The 19,218-nt window shown below is 41.0% G+C and overlaps 1 protein-coding gene across 18 annotated transcripts in view; it reads left to right on the top strand.

The window, feature by feature from the left end:
- jakmip3 (Janus kinase and microtubule interacting protein 3) overlaps window positions 1-18,948 on the top strand; it is a 184,523-nt gene extending 165,575 nt beyond the window's left edge. For 15 of the 18 annotated variants that reach the window (XM_060842412.1, XM_060842416.1, XM_060842413.1 and 12 more), the window contains 3 exons: window positions 2,053-2,256; window positions 18,415-18,480; window positions 18,898-18,948. In XM_060842412.1, the coding sequence (XP_060698395.1) occupies window positions 2,053-2,256; window positions 18,415-18,480; window positions 18,898-18,948 (321 nt within the window). The remainder of the gene's footprint in view (window positions 1-2,052; window positions 2,257-18,414; window positions 18,481-18,897) is intronic. The other 3 variants (XM_060842415.1, XM_060842408.1, XM_060842407.1) reach the window with 1 other exon arrangement.
- Window positions 18,949-19,218: the final 270 nt, after the last annotated feature.

The following is a 19,218-nucleotide window of genomic DNA, read 5'->3' as shown; positions in this document are numbered from 1 at the left end:
AGTTTTACTCATTCTTCCTTCTGGGATGATCTCTGCCTTAAACATTCTTGATGTCAATATTGAATTTCCAACAATCCGCAACATAAATGATTATTTATCCTAATCTCTCTCTATCTCTCTCTTTATTCTCTTGATGACAATTGTAAATTGATGGCTTTTTCACACTGGTTCTTTAACCTAAAAAAAAGACCTTCGCCAACTGGTGGTGGTTTTGAAAATTCTTGGCATTGAGACCATTTCCATGTCTTTACCACGATGATGTTGGAGTCTGTTACCCTGCACAATATTCTCAAAGCTCAACGTCTATTCTCCTGCTCCTTGGATGCTGCCTGACCTGCTGCACCTTTTCAGCAACACATTTTCAGCCACAATATTCTCAAAGGCAGCCACTTAAACACCTTACAATCCAGTGGGGAATGGTGGGCAGGCTGTGCAGGCAACAGGTCAATTCCAGATTTTGGACAATTGACACGGGGGGAGATGCGTGTGTGATCAAGGCATGTAGAAGATCACAAGCGAGCTTCAAGACAGAGACACCTCTGATAAATCTGAGATTTTAAAAGTTCCAAATATCCTGAACTGTGAGGGTATCATCCTGGAGGGTGATCACCATCACAGGTGGCCTGCTGCCATATCTGCATTGCTCCGATCTCCATGGATCTGGAATTTAAAGAAGGTGCTGATGGACTTTCCCATGGCCTAACACCAGGTGGCTCCCTTCAGCATCTGCCAGGCTTTGTCTCAGGAGGAATGGGGACCCATCTGCACTCTGGAATTTCCCAACCAAGTGGGCATTTCATTGTCACGTATTGACTACCTGCTGCTGCCAGCAATGTGGCAACTACATTGTCTGACCTGTCTCTGACAAGACCATTTAGATGTGGCAGTGTTACAGTAAGCCACCACAATACATTATTTTCCAAGTTTGATCCCAACAGTGACCTATTTCAGTAGGAGTTAGAGGATTCTGTCAAACCTGTTAAAACCAATTGTATTACCAAATCTCCAAGAAGCCTTTCTTGCTCACTGGAAATAAACATAGATATCAAATCTCTAATTATCTTGTCTTTTGACAAGAACATCAACCAGAAAAGGGTGGATAAATATGACACAGTCATTGAAGAGGACAACAAACTTTAGTTTGGGTTTTTTGATGAAAAGACTGATGTCAATTTTAAATAGGGAGATAATAATTAATCTTGGCATGCACTGTGACACTGGAGACTTCTTTTCTAGCTATGCATCTTTTTCATAGCCAAGGATTTCTACCCTGAGTCTTCCAAATGGGAGCCAGAACTTTCAATTTCTAAATATCCTCGCAGACAAAAACTCCTCTTTCAAATTTCTCAATTCTCTAAGGAAATATCTTTCTTTCCACTTCTAGCTAATGTAAATTGACAGTGGAGCTATATTGCTGTATGTAGTATTACAACCATATATTTATATTATGCCTTGATGTGTCAGTAGAATTACCTATTCCAGTCATTCATATAATGAGCCCACTGCTTTGTAATTTTCATAGCAGCTATAAACTTGAATAATCCTGACTGTTGTAAAAGACAAACCAAATGAAGTTATAAAGACAATGTTTTAGATAAGTGTATAGTGAATATAATAAAATGTGTTGAATAATTCAATGACAGATTTGTATTTTATTAAAGGTAGTAGTGAATGTTTTGATAATTTTGCCATGTGTCAGATCAGTTTTGAAATGAGTAAAATACATAAAACAATGAAAAGTGCAATTTCCATTTGTTTGTCTTCATTAGAGCCATTAAACCTCTAGAGCCTGTTTTGAGAAGTATAGATCCAAAATAAATAAAATCAGGAAACAACATGAAGGTGTAATTGAAGCATCCATTCAGCACACTGGAATTGTTGGCATATTTTTCACAAATGTTAATTTCAAAAGCCGATCACTCTTCATGTTCTGGAACTAAGTTGAAACAATTCTTGACTTTGAAAATTGTAAGCTATTCCACCATCAGATACCAGCAACAGCATTGTAACTGTAGTACTGTATGAGAAATGTGCATGTTCATTTTACAACAGCGGATTCTGGAGCTGGAAGCCATGTTATATGATGCTCTGCAGCAAGAAGCTGGTGCCAAGATGACTGAGCTTTTGTCTGAAGAAGAACAAGAGAAGCTGAAGGGGGCAGTGGAGCAATGGAAGCGGCAGGTCATGAGTGAGCTCCGGGAACGCGATGCACAAATACTGAGGGAGCGAATGGAACTTGTCCACCATGCCCAACAGGTAGATATTTATAAGCTGTTCACCATCTGAAGGCACCTCATTCAGAAATGGCTGGCATTTCAAAATAAATGTATGCTATAACTTGCAACCATCTGCACTAACCAAATAACCTGAAGTAAGCCGTAAAATGAAAACAATGTGTCAAGCAGTCATCCTGCATAATTGGGATTGAAATAATGGTTGTTGTGGGACTGATGTTTTCACAATGCCTTCAGAAAAAGTCCCAGAAAAATTTGATGAATTGTGGCAGAGAAATGCTACTAATTTAATGTATTAAAGCCAATCTCTGTACTAAATATTCAAACTTACTCTCAAATCTCTTGAGTTACATGCATAAATCCTCATTTAGGCTTTTGTAGAAGATTCTGACTTATTGTGCGATTAGAACGATGCTTGTTTTGGTAGGAACCAGATTCTAGTCCAGGGTAGGATCACATCTGTCCAAGAATTAATTCATAGACAATGGGACAAATGTCAATGATGCATGATGTTATTAATGGACAAAGCAACCAGCAAATTCCAGGGACTAAGATATGTTACAATTCTGAATCTTTGTAACTTGTTGATCAATTTATGTCACTTAAATATTTGCTTTACACAAATGGTATCTTGCCCTTAGCCTCCCTGTTATTTTAAAGAACTTTCTTCATTTGCACATTAATTTGCCAATGAACTTCTGACAGGAATTTAGTTCTACAATTTAACAGCATTAATATTTTTCACAATATGATAACTGTTAATATCATGCCTCTCTGGCTCTGAAAAAGCTGAATAGTTTGAACTGTTTTATCTAATTTATGTATTCAAATTGTCAAAGATCGATTTAAAAAAGTTAGATTTTTACATTTTATCATAATTTTCTTAGTTTTCCATTGTGTCTCTTTATCCCTATTTGATATAATTCAATCATTCTGTCCTTCTCTTTGAGCAGAATCTTTTGGATTCTTTTTAGAGTGAGTGGGAAGGCAGGAAGGGGAATGTACTTGTGTAGGGTGGTGTGCAAAATTTAAACAGTGGCTTAAAAGTTTGGTATTCATTTATAAAGAAGCCTCACTAATGATTGAGAAGCTCTTTTGCATTCATTACCATGGCATAGATACTCGTTAACATTCCATATCAGTGGAATTACATTCATAGTCAGAATCCTTTTCGTGATCATTGTTAAAAAAAGTATTTTCACAAACTTGAGTGTATATATGAGTTGTGTACCTGATGGATGGACTTCTACCTGGACACTCTGGTGAGTACATGCTGCGATATGCTTCCTACTGAGATTTCTTCATTAGCAAGATGATTCAGAATAGGGGTTGCCAGATTTTTGTATTATTATGATTCCAGCTGATGATGTTACTGGACAAGTCAGATCCCAGGCTAAAATCTAGCTTGATAGAACTTTTTACTTTCTTTAATGTGTTGGTGTTTCACTGAAAGAAATGCTGCAGATTTTGTTTAAACAATATAACAGATGTTTATGACACAAAATTAAGACAAACTAGAACAAATTAAGCAATTTATAATTCAATTTGAAAGATTTTAAAATGCATGGAAAATAAAAATCTATTACGTACATCATCACTTTTCAGTGCACATTTGCCAGAGAGAATTCTCTTCTCTGTCAGATCTGAAGCTGGACTCTACTGCTTCTTTCAATTCGTGATCTTGTGAGATTGATAGCCTCCTCCCTGATTATCCGTATAACAGACGTTAAACTTTCTTAGCTTCAAATAATCCCTTCATGATTTTGACCAAACACTTCTGGTCTGGAATATTCAAACTAAAACCCTTCTACTGAGGTAATCTATTTCTTAACTGCTGAACTAACTCCTATCAACAGTGCAAATTAAAGGGAGCATTGATGGTAATGTGTGCTGGAAAGGGTGAGGAAACAGGTGAGTTGGACAAGGGATGGTGCTAGGTTAAGTTGGACATGAGCAGCTGGTGGAGTATGAGCTCCGGGCAAAACTTCATATAGGTGAAATGAAATGGTAAATGGGATTAAAACGTCTGGGAGAGATTGAAACATGACAGAGGGGAAGCCAGTGGAAAGAAGACTTTTGTCAATAGTAATAAAGGTCATCCTATGTTAGAGCAAAGGACTGAGGATGAAGGAATAAAAAAAATGTATTACTTTATCGGGAGTTGGGTCTCTACACAGTCATTTGCTGAGAATTTGGAGATGGAAGGGGCCTCAGGTTTGGTGGCACATGTTCCTACACAGCTCAGATAACCAAACCTTTATGAAGTAAAACAGAAATAAAAATAAATCATTGTGTGAAAACACTGTTGGGGAGTGTTTGCTGAAATAAAGCTCTCACAACAGCGTAAAGGTTAGGATGCTCTAGCATCTCATAACTCTGATATCCCAATCTGGCCGTGTAATGCAGTGAAGTCTAAGCTATGAAGTGGCTCACAGTCCGGCAAGATGGCTTGGGGACGTGGGGTAGTTCCACATGAAGTTGTGCAAGAGCATTCGCTGTCCTGAGTACTTCAATCTGATCAAAGGAAAAAGGGTTGAAGCTATTGCAGGGGATAATGAAAGTGACCACATCCCACGTGCACGGAATATAATCTTATGCTCAAGGCTAAAAGCTGAATATGACAGAATGACAATGGGCCTCACCATGAACAGGCAGGTGCAGAGCAGGCTTTCATCCAAGATCAGAGCAGCTAGATTAAAGGCCCAAATGTTATGGGTGTGAGAACAAGTTGTCTAGTTGAACCAACCATATCGTTCCTGTTATTTGTCATTGATCTATAATTGAATGCAAGATTCTTAGCAAGCTGAACCAAACCAGCAGCTGTCCTGACTTTGTTGTACCAAAGAGAAAATGAAAGAATGCCCAGCAACAACAATAGCAGGCACCTGAAGCTAATGGGCACCCAGCTGTGGACCAAAATATTATATCTAAAGAGGAGGATTTAGGTCTTCAGTACCCTTGAGTAGTCTACCACAAGAGGGTCTACGGAAGGCACCATAGCTACCTGCAGATAGATGAATGCCAACACTGCCAGTATCTTCCCATGATGAGGAACTGAATCAGCTCCATCTGACATCCTCCTACAAAAGGTCATTTGGAAGGTAATGCTGTGCCTCTGTCATTCAAGCTTACAGTGGGATAAAATTTCCTCCGATTGGTCCTTTCAAAGCGCAACTGGAGACTTGGGTAGTATCTCCCAATCAACCACCCACGAGTGCATTTGAGAGTTAATGGATGTCCTTCTCAGAAAAGCATATCTGCTCGTGCAGTTCACCAGAAAGTCAAATTACCTGAGCCTTTGAATTTGCATCTGTCACTGGGTTCCTTAGCTTCAAGAGCCAATCAGCTGCCCACAAGTACCCTAGCATCATCCAATTGAACAAGAAGGGATGTCCACTCCCTCAATATCCAGCTCAGTTGTATACACAGGCAATAGCTCCTGCAGATTTGTACCGGTTATCCATGGAGTTGCTACAATCTCGCATTCTGCAACTCCTAGGTTCCTCAAATTGTTGACCCCCAATTCCACCCCCCCAACACACACACACACACACAAGCCTATCTCGCTGTCAAGCACAAATGATAATGTTGGATGATATGGCTAATGACCAAGGAAGGAACCTCCAAATTGATGCCAAACAGCAACACAAAGCAACCTTAACATCAAAGGCCAGAACTGACCAGATAATTGGTCTCCTGAAAGTGAGTTGCTGTTACCTGGACTGCTCAGGGGGAGCACTGTAATACCAGTTAGACAGTCCTCGTCTAGAGGGCTGTGGCCTGCTAGGAGATGTCTGCATTGATCTGGTTGTAATCTCCTCAGCCTGAGGTGATGCAGACATTGTGGTCACAAGCTGAGGACAAAAGGAGTGACAGAGAATCTCTAGAATGTCCTGAGGTGACAACCACTGGGTGCCATTCCTCCAACCTTTTGTTTTGCAATGACGCATTCCTTGAGAGAATGAGATGTTGGAGGTCAGTCAGGGTGCCTTGGCTACCTCTCGTTCAACCATCAAATGCATCTATGCAACGATGTGGAAGTCACTGTACACATCCTGAACATTCCACTGGACCTGACACTTCACAAAGCGACTGCCCCCATTTCATGGAGGCAGTAGGTATTCCAGAACGTTAGACAGAACTAGGCTGAACACTTACACCCTCCACGTCAGTCTTTACTCATCTTTGGCACCTCCGCTAATCATTCCTCTGCTCGCTTCTGCATCTCTGTCAGTTCATTAATGCTTAGACCAAAGCATTCTCATCTGTTGTAGGCTTATCAGAGGCTCAGCAGTCCTCCAAGGATCAAAAATCCCAGTCCTAATTTTCTCCACCAACAGTGAGCCCATGACAATGTTGTGTTCTGGTTATGATTCCATGTTTACTCTAGATACATTAACAATTAAGGTGAACATTATTCCCTGTCGGAGGATAAAGGGGATGGCTTGATAATGTTTTCTCTGAGCTTCCCTTTGACTTTTACTCATTGGACGTGATACTGGAGATTGTGATGGAAATAGATCTGAGGGTTTTCTGTTGTTATGCCTTAAGTAAGAGTGTCTGTAGAGGCTGTATAGAAGAATATAAAAGTGTATCAATATTACCAGCTACTGTGTTTATGCCTGTTATGCATATCTATTGCTGCTTTATGTGCAACAGATAGCAGAGTGAAAGACTTCTTACCAGATGGCTGCACAAATCCAACCACCTCTTCAACACAGGCCTAGTCTCCTTTATCTCCAGTCTGCTCCATGGCCTGTTTCTCCAATAGGGTTACCATAATAAAGTCAGATATTCCTCTCCCTGTCTAGGCAGGTTCATGCTTATTGTGCATGTTCATGACCTACAGATAGACAGAAACATTGAGTAACATGGGTCTGCGTGCATGAGTGCTTTCCCTGCATTCGTAGCTATAGATTCTGTTAATAGGTCTCCGAGTTGTCAATCTGTCCCTATGTCTGACTGATAAGAATTTCCAAAGTGGCAGCTGACATGCCCCATCTAACCTTTAGCTATCATGTGTTTAAGATTTCATAGTTCTGATATTAGACATGGGCACCTGATGGTATTTGATCTGCTGCATGTTCAACATCATTTGTTGTTTTTGCTGTTAGAGCCAACATCACTTTCATAGGTGTAGGAGTAGGCCACTCAACCCCTTTGATTCTGCTTCAATATTCAGTTAGATCATGGCTGATCTGACTACTCTACACTCACACAGAATCCCAATAACTTTCATCCCATAGCCCCACAGGAAGCTGCTGAGGGCCCATGGTGTTAGAGGCAAGGTACTAGCATGGATAGAAGCTTGGCTGTCTGGCAGAAGGCAGAGACTAGGGATAAAAGGATCCTTCTCAGGCGAGTGTGTTCCACAAAGGTCAGTGTTCTGACCACAACTTCTCATTTTATTCTTTAATGATCTGGATGAAAAACTGAGGGCACTCTAACTTTGCAGATGATACAAAGGTAGGTAGAGGGACAGGTAGCATTGAGGAAGCAGGGAGGCTGCAGAAAGATTTAGACAGGTTAGGAGAGTAGCTAAAGAAGTGGCAGATGGAATACAATGTGGGAAAGTGTGAGGCCATGCACTTTGATAGGAAGAATACAGGCATGGGCTATTTTCTAAATGGAGAGAAGATCCAGAAATTGGAAGTGCAAAGGGACTCGGGAGCTCACGTCCAGGTTTCTCTTAAGGTAAACTTGCAGGTTGAGTCAGTAGTTAGGAAATCGAATACAATGTTTTCACTCACCTCGAGAGGACTTGAATGTACTTCTGTACTTCTGAGGCTTTTCGAGGCTCTGGTCAGACCACCTTTAGAGTATTGTGAGCAGGGGGTTTTTGTTGCAAATGTTTCGTCCCCTTTCTAGGTGACATCTTCAGTGCTTGGGAGCCTCCTGTGAAGCGCTTCTGTGCTGATTCCTCCGACATTTATACTGGTTTGAATCTGCCGCTTCCGGTTGTCAGTTGCTGTCCGCTGCAGTGGCCGGTATATAGGGTCTAGGTCGATGTGTCTGTTGAAAGAATTTGTGGATGAGTGCCATGCCTCTAGGAATTCCCTGGCTGTTCTCTGTTTGGCCTGCCCTATAATAGTGGTGTTGTCCCAATCGAATTCGTGTTGTTTGTCATCTGAGTGTATGGCTACTAGGGATAGCTGGTCGTGTCATTTCGTGGCAAGTTGGTGTTCATGGATGCGGGCTGTTAGCTGTCTTCCTGTTTGTCCTATGTAGTGTTTTGTGCAGTCCTTGCATGGGATTTTGTACACTACGTTGGTTTTGCTCATGCTGGGTATCGGGTCCTTTGTCCTGGTGAGTTGTTGTCTGAGGGTGGCTGTTGGTTTGTGTGCTGTTATGAGTCCTAGTGGTCGCAGCAGTCTGGCTGTCAGTTCAGAAATGCTCCTGATGTATGGGAGTGTGGCCAGTCCTTTGGGTTGTGGCATGTCCTCATTTCGTTGTCTTTCCTTAAGGCATCTGTTGATGAAATTGCGCGGGACCCGTTCTTAGTGAATACCTTGTGTAGGTGCTCTTCTTCCTCTTTTTGCAGTTCAGGTGTGCTGCAGTGTGTTGTGGCCCTTTTGAATAATGTCCTGATGCAACTTCGTTTGTGTGTGTTGGGGTGGTTGCTTTCATAGTTCAGGACTTGGTCTGTGTGTGTGGCTTTCCTGTATACCTTCGTGGTGAATTCTCCATTCGGTGTTCTTTGTACCATATCGTCTAGGAATGGGAGCTGGTTGTCCTTTTCTTCCTCTCTTGTGAATCGGATTCCTGTGAGTGTGGCATTGATGATCCGGTATGTGTTCTCTATTTCTGTGTTTTTAATGATTATAAAGGTGTCATCCACGTATCTGACCCAGCGTTTGGGTTGTAATTGCGTTAGAACTGTTTTTTCTAACCTTTACGTTACTGCTTCTGCTATGAGTCCGGAGATCGGTGAGCCCATGGGTGTTCCGTTGATTTGTTCATATATCTGGTTGTTGAATGTGAAGTGTGTTGTGAGGCACAGGTCCAGTAGTTTAAGTATGCCAACTTTATTAATAGGTTCAGCGTCCTGATGTCTGTTGTGTATGTCCAGCAGGTTGGATATTGTTTCTCTGGCTAGGGTTTTGTCAATAGAAGTGAACAGTGCCGTTACATCGAATGAGACCATGGTTTCTTCCTTGTCTTTGTGTATATTTCTGATGATGTCCAGGAATTCTTGTGTTGACTGTATAGAGTGTCTGGATCCGCTGATGTCACCTAGAAAGGGGACGAAACGTTTGCAACAAAAACTCCCAGCTCGGCGAACAGAACCACAACAACGAGCACCTGAGCTACAAATCTTCTCACAAACTTTGAGTATTGTGAGCAATTTTGGACCCCATACCTCAGGAAAGATGTGTTGGCCCTGGAGTGGGTCCGGAGGAGGTTCATGAGAATGATCTCAGGAATGAAAGGCTGAACAAATGAGAAACATTTGAGGACCCTGGGCCTATACTCAATGGAGGTTAGAAGGTTGGAGGGGAGGATCTGATTGAAACATACAGAATACTGAATGGTCTGGACAGAGTGAACATTGGGAAGAGATTTCCATTGGCAGGAGAGACTAGGATCCGAGGGCACAGCCTTAGAGTAAAGGAAAGACCCTTTAGAATGGAGATAAGGAGAAACCTCTTTAGACAGAGAGTGGGGAATCTATGGAATTCATTGCCACAGAAGACTGTGCAGGCCATGTCATTGAGTATATTTAAAACAGAGATAGATAAGTTCTTGATTGCCAAGGGGTCAAAGGTTGCGTGGAGAAAGCAGGAAAATGGGGTTGAAAAACCTGTCAGCCATGATTGAATGGCGAAGCAAACTCGATGGGCTGAATAAGTCGATCTGTTTTTATGGTCTTATGGTCTTGTCAAGAGTATATCTACCTCTGCCTTAAAAAGTTAAATGACTACTTCCACAGTCTTTTAAGGAAGAATTCCAAAGACTCTTAACCCTCTGTGAGAAAATTATTCTTTCCTTCTCTGTCTTAAAAATATATGAACTCTTACTTTTAAACAGTGAGCTTAATTCTCAATTCTTGTGGTAGAAAGTAAACATTATTTCCACATGCACCTTTGTCAAGAATCCTCAGAATTTCAAATGTATAGATCAAATCACCTCTTACACTTCTAAATGTCTTAATGTATTATCTTTAGTATAGCTCGTAACATTTTTCATATAATAGATGTTAAGCTAAGTAGCCTGTAGTTTCCTGCTTTCTGCCCAACATTTTTGAACAAAGAAGATATATTTGTTATTTTCCAATCTAATTGAACTTTTCCTGAACCTAGTGAATTGTGGAACATTAAAGCTGAAAATATGTTGCTGGAAAAGCGCAACAGGTCAGGCAGCATCCAAGGAGCAGGAGAATCGACATTTCAGGCATGAGCCCTTCCTGAAGAAGGGCTCATGCCCGAAATGTCGATTCTCCTGCTCCTTGGATGCTGCCTGACCTGCTGCGCTTTTCCAGCAACACATTTTCAGCTCTGATCTCCAGCATTTGCAGTCCTCACTTTCTCCTGTGGAATATTAAAACCAAGCATCAACCATCTTGCTAGCCATTTCTTTTCATACCATCAAGGATGTTGCAGGTACTGAGTTTTGAAGGATGAAGTAATGGGAGACAGTGTGAGGGAAAAAACTTTCTTCAAACCAAGGAGGACTTGATGTTGGAGCAGGCAATCTAATTCTCTATGCAGGCAGAAATAAGGGCCCCAAAATGGAATTGTCACCCTCTGGAATGTCCATCAAAATGCCAAAACAGTGGGAATCAGTATTATCAAGTATATGAGATTATACAGGAAGTGGTTCTAAACCGAAACACAAAACTATCCTGTGTGTGTATGTGTGTTGCAGTGAGTGCTGTAAATGTGGCAGTTTGAAGCACTAGAAAATATGACTTTGAATCCTCCATCCTTTTGGCTAAGTGCATGTTGTTGGGAAGTTTTTTTTGCTTTGAAGTCGAAGGAGGCTTCTCCCCATATTTTACGAAACCCATTTAATTAATTGCCGACCCCACCCTCATTACACCACATCGTAGTTCTACTCTATCACTCAGCAAACCTGGAACAAATTGCTACTTTACCAGATCTTCTGGAATTCACAGTATCTCTGTACAACGCCATCTTTCAAAGCACACTGTGCAGTCCACAGTAATCCTGCATGGCTCTTGGCCTGGACGTGGTAGATAAGGGAAAATTGATACACTTTTTTGTAATAGGGACCTGGATGCTCTGCCGGATGGGGTGGCGCAGAGCTAGAATAACCTCTCCACCTGCCCCCTCAAGGCCAGCAATGGAGGCCACAATGCCACACCATTGCCAAGCTGATCCAAGATCAGTGCAGTCTCAGCCATCTGGAAGACAGCAGAGTTGGGAAGAATGTCAACGACCTTCTTTCTACTCTGCCATGCTAAATCCTGCCCTATTCTCTTTAGTACTTCACACTCATTCTCTCTCTGCTACTGTATGCACCTCCCACCCAGTCTCTTGCCACAGCACACCCACTACAGCTGCAACATTTTCCCACATTTGCTTTCACCCCAGTTCCTGATATCACTGAATCTGCATGCCCTCAGCACTGCCTACTCACTCACAAGGCTACAATGCGCCACCTGCACCAAAAACTGTGCCACCCATTTTCAGCTCCTTTAACGCTCGCCTGTTTCTCATTCCAGGAGGAACACAGCCTACAATAGGGCAGAAAATCTCAAGGTGGGGGATGAGCTGCCCACCTGTGGAGTTAAGTGGAGACTATCCTGACTCAGACTGCCCTGAGTGACTGACTGTGTCTAAACATTGGACTGGTGTCCGAGTCTGCCCTTGGCTTACTGTGTTGGGAACCTCTGACCCAAATGCTACTTTCCTTGACTTGACTGAGGACTGTTGACAACCATGACAAGCCTCCTTCCTTTGTGTCTGCACAAAACACCAAGGTAAGACAGAATTAATGTGAGCCTGTTTGTTTTCTGGTGGAGGAGGGGATGTTAAGCAAAGCGCAAAAAGGCAAGGAAAGGCAGGAATGCGGTGAGTATCATGTAAACTCAGAATATGGAAACAGTAGAACAGCAAGGCAACAGGCAAAAATGTAGCCTAGCCCATTCCTTGAGCTGGATGCATGTCCCTGAGCTGCAGAGTCCTTGCTGCAGCTGTACTGTTATAGTTGCTGGTACAGCTCAATGTTCTGCATTAAAATGCAGGAGTGACCTGTAAGTAGATTGAAGATGTGCCGTGAATGTTCTTAGAGACTGGCACATCTTGGATGTCAAACAGGCTGGTGCCCATAGGGCATTCTCTGAGGTGTTGGTGCCTGGTATCCAACCTGGAGATCCTTCAGAGCAAGAAGGGGTTGAGTTGAAATTGTTTGGTATCTGCTCTGGCTTTCGTGTGAAGCATCTCTAGCTTGTTTGGCACATTTGCTAAGATAGGAAGCAGTCTATTAATGAGGCAAATGTGTCACTAATTCAACTGAATCTCTTAAAAAGAATGAATACTGTCCTTCAAACTGAAGACAAGAAAGAATTTTGGCAAGAGTTTACCAAACTCTTTAAAGGCATATTGAACCAGGATGATGGTGCCAAACCATCTCCTTGCAAAATTTCAGTTAAATTGTGTGATGCAAAGTCCAGTCGCATTACCAGCGACACAAATAAAACAATGGTGTCCAGATCGAGGAGCTTTTGCCAAGACAAATGGAAAACTGTAATTGTGTGTGAATATCATTCTGTTAAATAGAGGAATATAAAGGGAAATCTATCCTATTTCATATGTCAACTCTAGCTTGGCAAAATTGGTCAGATGTAAGTTTTCACACAGCTGGAGGCCAACAGTGGGTTCTGACAGGTTCTCTTAAACCAAGCATCAGATTGCTGACTCCATGTATTATACCATTTGGTCAGTATCGTTCCAGCCATCTCCCAACTGGGATCTCCTCTCCATCAGACATTTTCCAAAGAGCAATATATGATATCCTGAAGGCAAAGCGGGCACCATTTGCCATATGTATGAATCTGAGTGCATGGAACATGACCAAAGGGTCAGGCATGTGTTAAAGACACTACAGAGAGCAGGCCTTGCACTAATGATAAATATTAATTCTCTAGAACAACATTTATGTTGTAGATCCATGGAAGCTAACAGCCAGCAGTGAAGGTTTGGGACCACAGTGTGTAAATATTGTACAGTACCTCTTTGGCATGGTAAATTAAATTGGGATGTTTATCCCTAACTGTGTCAATCTTCCTCAATCTATAAGAGAGTTTTTTTTAGAAAAGGACCAGAAATGGAATTGGAGGCAAGAGCAGACTTCAGCATATCAAAAAATATGGAAGAAGCAATGAGGGTTCTTAATATATTATTACTACTTGGGAATTGGAGTTCTCAAGTGGAGGAAAAATGGGTTTTAGTTTTCAACTCTATGTACAGCTGACTTGCTTTTCTAAATGGTCAGAAAGTTATTTTAAATGGTGAGTTAACAACAGCATTTAAAAGTAGTCATGTGATGTTAGCCAAATGACCAGCAAACATACAGGAGGTAAAATTTGTAAAGCTGTTTGCTGACTTGAGTTTTATAACCAGCAAAGAGAGGGTGTGTGTGTGTGTGTGTGTGTGTGTGTGTGTGTGAGAGAGAGAGAGATGAGCAGGTTGAGAGAGAAAGGACCAGAAACAGGTTCTTTCAGAAAGGAGAGGTTGATACCAGCAGAGGTACTGTTAGTGGCAGGGTCCAAGAAGCTGGGCCTATGGGTAAGTCCTGGGGTGCTTAGAAATCTCTGGGGAAGAAAAAACAGTTTCAGAAGCAGAAAGCTACAGAAATATCAAAGAGAAAGACATTTTCCAAGATTGTTGAAAACATGAGTTTAAGGAATCCATGTGAGGTGAGCGAGCAGTTTATTTTACTGGTCTCAGTGAGAGAGACATTGACAGAAGGAAATAGCGTCTAATGAATGTTAAGCAGTTTGCCAAAAGGAAACCATTGACAGCTGTGCCAGCGGAACGAGAGGCTTTAGTATGGAGGCAGGAATGACTCCTCACCTATACAAGGGAACCTCGATTATCCGAATGAGATGGGTGGGCACTATTTCGTTCGGATAATCAATTATTCGGTTAATTGATTAAATGCTTTTCCTCTGGGACTCGGAGTTTTTAAAGAATGCTCCCCGTTCAGGAGACTGCAGCAGCACACAGCATGTGAGACTGTTCCCCCAATGCCGCCCGGCCCCACCTCAGTCCAACACCGCCTCCCAGCACAAAGAGCGCGAGACCCAGACCCCATCACTGCCCCCCTTCCACCTCCAGAACCCCATCCAACACCGCCCTCTGACCCTCCAACCTTGAACCCCATCCTACACCGCCCTCCGCCCCACAGCACCGCACCCTGACCCTCAGCCCCATCCAATACCACCCCCAGAACCCCATCCAACACTGCTTCCTGCCCTTCAAACTTGCCCTCCATCTCTGAACCCCATCCAATACCACCCCCGCCACCCAACCCTGTCCAACACCGCCCTCTGCCCCCAGCACCAGCCCCTGTCCCCAACCTCATCCAACAATGCCCCCTGCCCCTGACCTCACCCCCGCACCGCGTCCAACACTGCCCCCCACCCACCGCCGCCCCTCAACCCCATCCCCCCACCCACTCCCCAACCCTGTCCAACACCCCCCCCACCCCTATCTCCAGGGCAGCTGGACTGTACACCAACAACAAGACTACTGCTGCTGCTGCTGCGTTTGTGGTTCCGTGACTGACATCTATGGTTTAAAAAACCTAATGTTTACCAAGCCAGGTTTAACTCTGGGATCTGATTTGTCCACTGTTACTATCAACTGGGAGTTTAACAGAAATAAGTAATGTTTTACTGATGCTTTAGCGCATGACAATCCCATTTTATGCACTGTCATAGCCACAGCCATCATACTTATTCAAATCGAAACTAATAGAACATGAAAACCAGTTTGTTTTATGTCAAAATCTTTGATGGAAATGAAACAGAAGCACACAACCATAGAGAAGGAAGGGTGAATGATTAAATGGGATGTGAAAAGTTTGCAGACTACTTTGTGGGACTGAAACTCAAGATCAAGATGGACCACAAGCTTTGGTAACATGCTTGGGCTCAAAAGAAATCTCAGACATACCTCTCTGCATTCAAAGATTCAGACTTAATCAAATGAGATGCAGTTATAGTGTAGTTTATATTCCAGGCAAGGCACAAGTATTGAGCGTAGAAGTGAACCAATCAAGAAAAGGTTATCCTGTTCTTGTCGAAACAGGGTCTTATTTTACAGCTATAACCAACACTTTACCATCTGAGGGCAAAGTTCAACACTTTTGTACAGCTCAAAATCTGACAAGGAAAGTACAAAGGTTGGAAAACTCTGTCTGCAATGGTGGTCAAAATAAAGCTGAGCAGACCAAGTGCTGAAAAGGTACCACAGGCAAAAACAGCACTTGGTTTTGGTGGAAGGTTTACTGGTGTACAGAATGATTATAGCCAATTCAAAGTGAAGAGTAATCCCACAAAAACTACAGGGGCCATCTAGGTATCGCAAAGTACAGAGCAAGAGCACTGCAATCAGTGTGGAAGCCAATCGTTTTGGAATAGACATGACATTAACATTCTGTCATCCCAACTGCATGCCATACAGAGCCAAGTGCAAACACACTCAATTATTTTAACAAGACTTTGCAAAAGATTACCAGAAAAGCCAACAAGACACTTGTTTGATTTTAGAGGGGAACTGCATCTAAACCTTGTCAATTATTATTCAAAATGGATTGAAGTGGCAAGGCTTTATTCAACCACAACAGACTCTATGATCAAAGCACACTGAAAACAATCTTTGTGATACATAGCAACCAACAATGAACTTATTGATGCATAAGAATCTAGACTTGAAATTAGTGTGATTCAGTTACAGAGCAACATTATTGAATAATGGGTATTCACCAGGAGGATTGTTTAGGAGTGGACATTAAACCTGGATATATCAGTTTTAGAACAAAAACTCAGACCAAACATAACCTTTCAACACCACGAGAGGGTAAAATAGCTAAAGAAAAGCCACTGCAAAAAGCAGCAGAGTTGGGATATTTGCAGACACGGTAAAAAAAAACTGGAACCTCACAGCCAGGGCATAAAGTCTGGTTAAAAGAGCAGAAGTCAAAAGCCATGTTCATCAAACAAACACCAGTGGTAGTAACACTGGTGGAGATGCTTTATTCTCAGAACCCTGAAAGACTTTCAGGAGGTGTTGATCTTAGCCAAGCCAAAACCAGTTCTAGTTATCACAAAATGTGGAACACTTCTCTCAAGACTATAACAGACCATGTACAGGATGCTACAGCTATTCCAGTCATGATCTGTGTTCATTCTAAGCTGCACAGCCATGCAGCCACCAAGCCCCACACACCGATCAGTGTGATTGAAATGCCAACACATTGACTTTCGTTTCAGATATTGCTGGCATACAATGGACCTTGGAGGTCTATGCACCATAAAACAAAATTAAAGGGAGTTTTGGCCATGACACAATACTCTCATGTAGGTTGAACTGAAGTGAACACAATTGGACTGTCCAATCAAAATTCTAACTTACCTTGACCTATGAGATTTAGACTTTGACAGGACATGGGGTGATGGAGATAATGATGATTGTGGTGGTAATGATAATAATGATAATGATTATGAAAACAATGTAAGGAAGTAAATGTAAACCATTGTAGAGAGGGACTTAAGGGAAGACATAGTATGGTGTGATTCATGTAAGTCATGACAATATAATTGATCACATGATTGACAGCAATAAAAGGAAAGGCACCAATCTAGAATGCGCATGTCAAGAGAAATGTTTAGATACTACCCTGGAGAGTTGTATTTGATAATCTACTATGTACAGATGTAAATAAAGGAATATTACTGTACATAAGGAGTTGGGAGCTTTATTTAGAGATGAGGAGCAAGCAGTGTCAATACACTATATGTACAGACACCACTAATCTATGATACTCCAGAGCAGTATTTCAACATAGAGGTAGTAACATTGGCTTAAAGCAACAGATATAATTTAAAAGTACCTTTAATGATGGCCAATTAATTTATATTGTGTGAGCTCAAGAGAAATGATCTGGTCTCAGTTCCAGAAAGACCCCATAGATTCATCATATTTACATTGTAATTAATTAAATAATTTTATCTATTATTGTACCTCAAGGTATTGAAGAAAACAAAGCTACATCTGTAATTTAGTAGCTTTTAACCCCAAAATACAAAAAAGAATCCTTATTTGCTTACCAAAAATGATAAGCAACAAATGTGGCTCTTGAACAAGATATATATTATGAATCCCTTTAATTAATAAGATATATAAAGAAATAAATTACATTCAGTCTCAAGTGAGTTTGATTTCTGTGAAAACTAGATTCACCAAACTGTCATCTGCTGTGTTATCTCACATGTTGTACCTGAGAGATTGACATTGTAACAGCTCATTGTCCTTAAAATACTTTTCTTTAAATTCATAATAGAGTTAACTATACTCACTTCAGTAATAAATAAGAACATCTAATAATTGTACTGGTGCACAGAGTTAGAACAAATTCCATTATCTTTTTAACTTTGATTTGCATTAGATCCAGGTTTTCCTAACTTTAATAAAGCCACTAATATAATTATTTATGGAAATTTATTTCAAATAATGGTGTAGAGTGGTTAATGAGTCAGAAACTCAGCACTGAAAAGATGTGCTTTCTCATCACTACAGGCTAGAAATTAGTTGGGGGCAAGATGAACACTTTATGTATTTGGTTAACATTCTGTCTTCCTCTATTTTTCACACCAATATTAACGTTGTAAATTTTAAGGAGATTAGCTAAATGCTTGACAGGCACCTGCCAGATGAACATACTCCTCTACTAATATGGCATCACTGCATTCTAATCTTACATCTAATTTCTATCGCCTATTTCTAACTGTATTAGAATTGGTATTTTCTAATAGTTTTGTTTTTGCAGGTATGTTTTGCATTGGGAATACCTCAGTATTGCTTCACTAACCCACAAAGAGACTTCAAAAGAACTTGCATCAATCGTTAATTTTTTGCACTTAGTTCTGAAAATAACTAGCTGATTAAAACATTGCAATATAGTATATTAAACTGATAATTTCATTTTACAGAAAATAAAAGAGCTAGAAGAAAGAATTGAGGCACAAAAAAGATTGATAAAAGAGATGGAAGAAAAGGTAAAACCAAATTTTTCAGGACATGGATAATGCAGCAATAGATTAAATGTTTAATTTTTTATTGAATTGGATGGAATATCTGTTGGAAAATCTTACATAAAAGTCAATGTATTTTAATACAATATTTAGAGCAGAAATTATTAACTCATTCAATTATTCATTTTGTGAGAAAGCTCCAGCTAATGTTTCTTTGCCAATTAAAATCCTTTCAATGTTTCTTTGCCAGTGACTATTATATGAATATTGTAAAAGACAGAAATTGAAAATCTTGCTTTAATGTTTTTGTTGTTGATTCCCGCAATGCTTAATATGGCAGATGGTTTTTATTTCAGTTATTTTACTTCTGTCACATTTCATATGGCTTAAATTCTTGTTTTCTGTCTGTTCTTCCCTATCTCCTTTCCTGTTCATTTTCAGTTTTTGTTTTTGTTTTTATTTTTTTCTTTAGCTTTCATTCTTTGGTCGTAATTCTTCCAGGCAGTCGGCAAGGAAGGTAAGGTTTCTACTATAGTAGAATATTTTTCATAGACGGGATGTGAAGTGGATGTGCATGCACATTTAAAACTCAATCTAAGTGGACTAAAAACAGTTATGATCGGGATACTGCTTGGTTGCTTATTATACTTTGGCAAATCATGGCTGAAAAATGTGTTGCTGGTCAAAGCACAGCAGGCCAGGCAGCATCTCAGGAATAGAGAATTCGACGTTTCGAGCATAAGCCCTTCATCAGGAATGAGA

This window comes from Hemiscyllium ocellatum, chromosome 22 (genome assembly GCF_020745735.1).
Source record: "Hemiscyllium ocellatum isolate sHemOce1 chromosome 22, sHemOce1.pat.X.cur, whole genome shotgun sequence".
Classification (NCBI taxonomy): domain Eukaryota; kingdom Metazoa; phylum Chordata; class Chondrichthyes; order Orectolobiformes; family Hemiscylliidae; genus Hemiscyllium; species Hemiscyllium ocellatum.
This window is presented reverse-complemented; position numbering and strand designations above follow the sequence as displayed.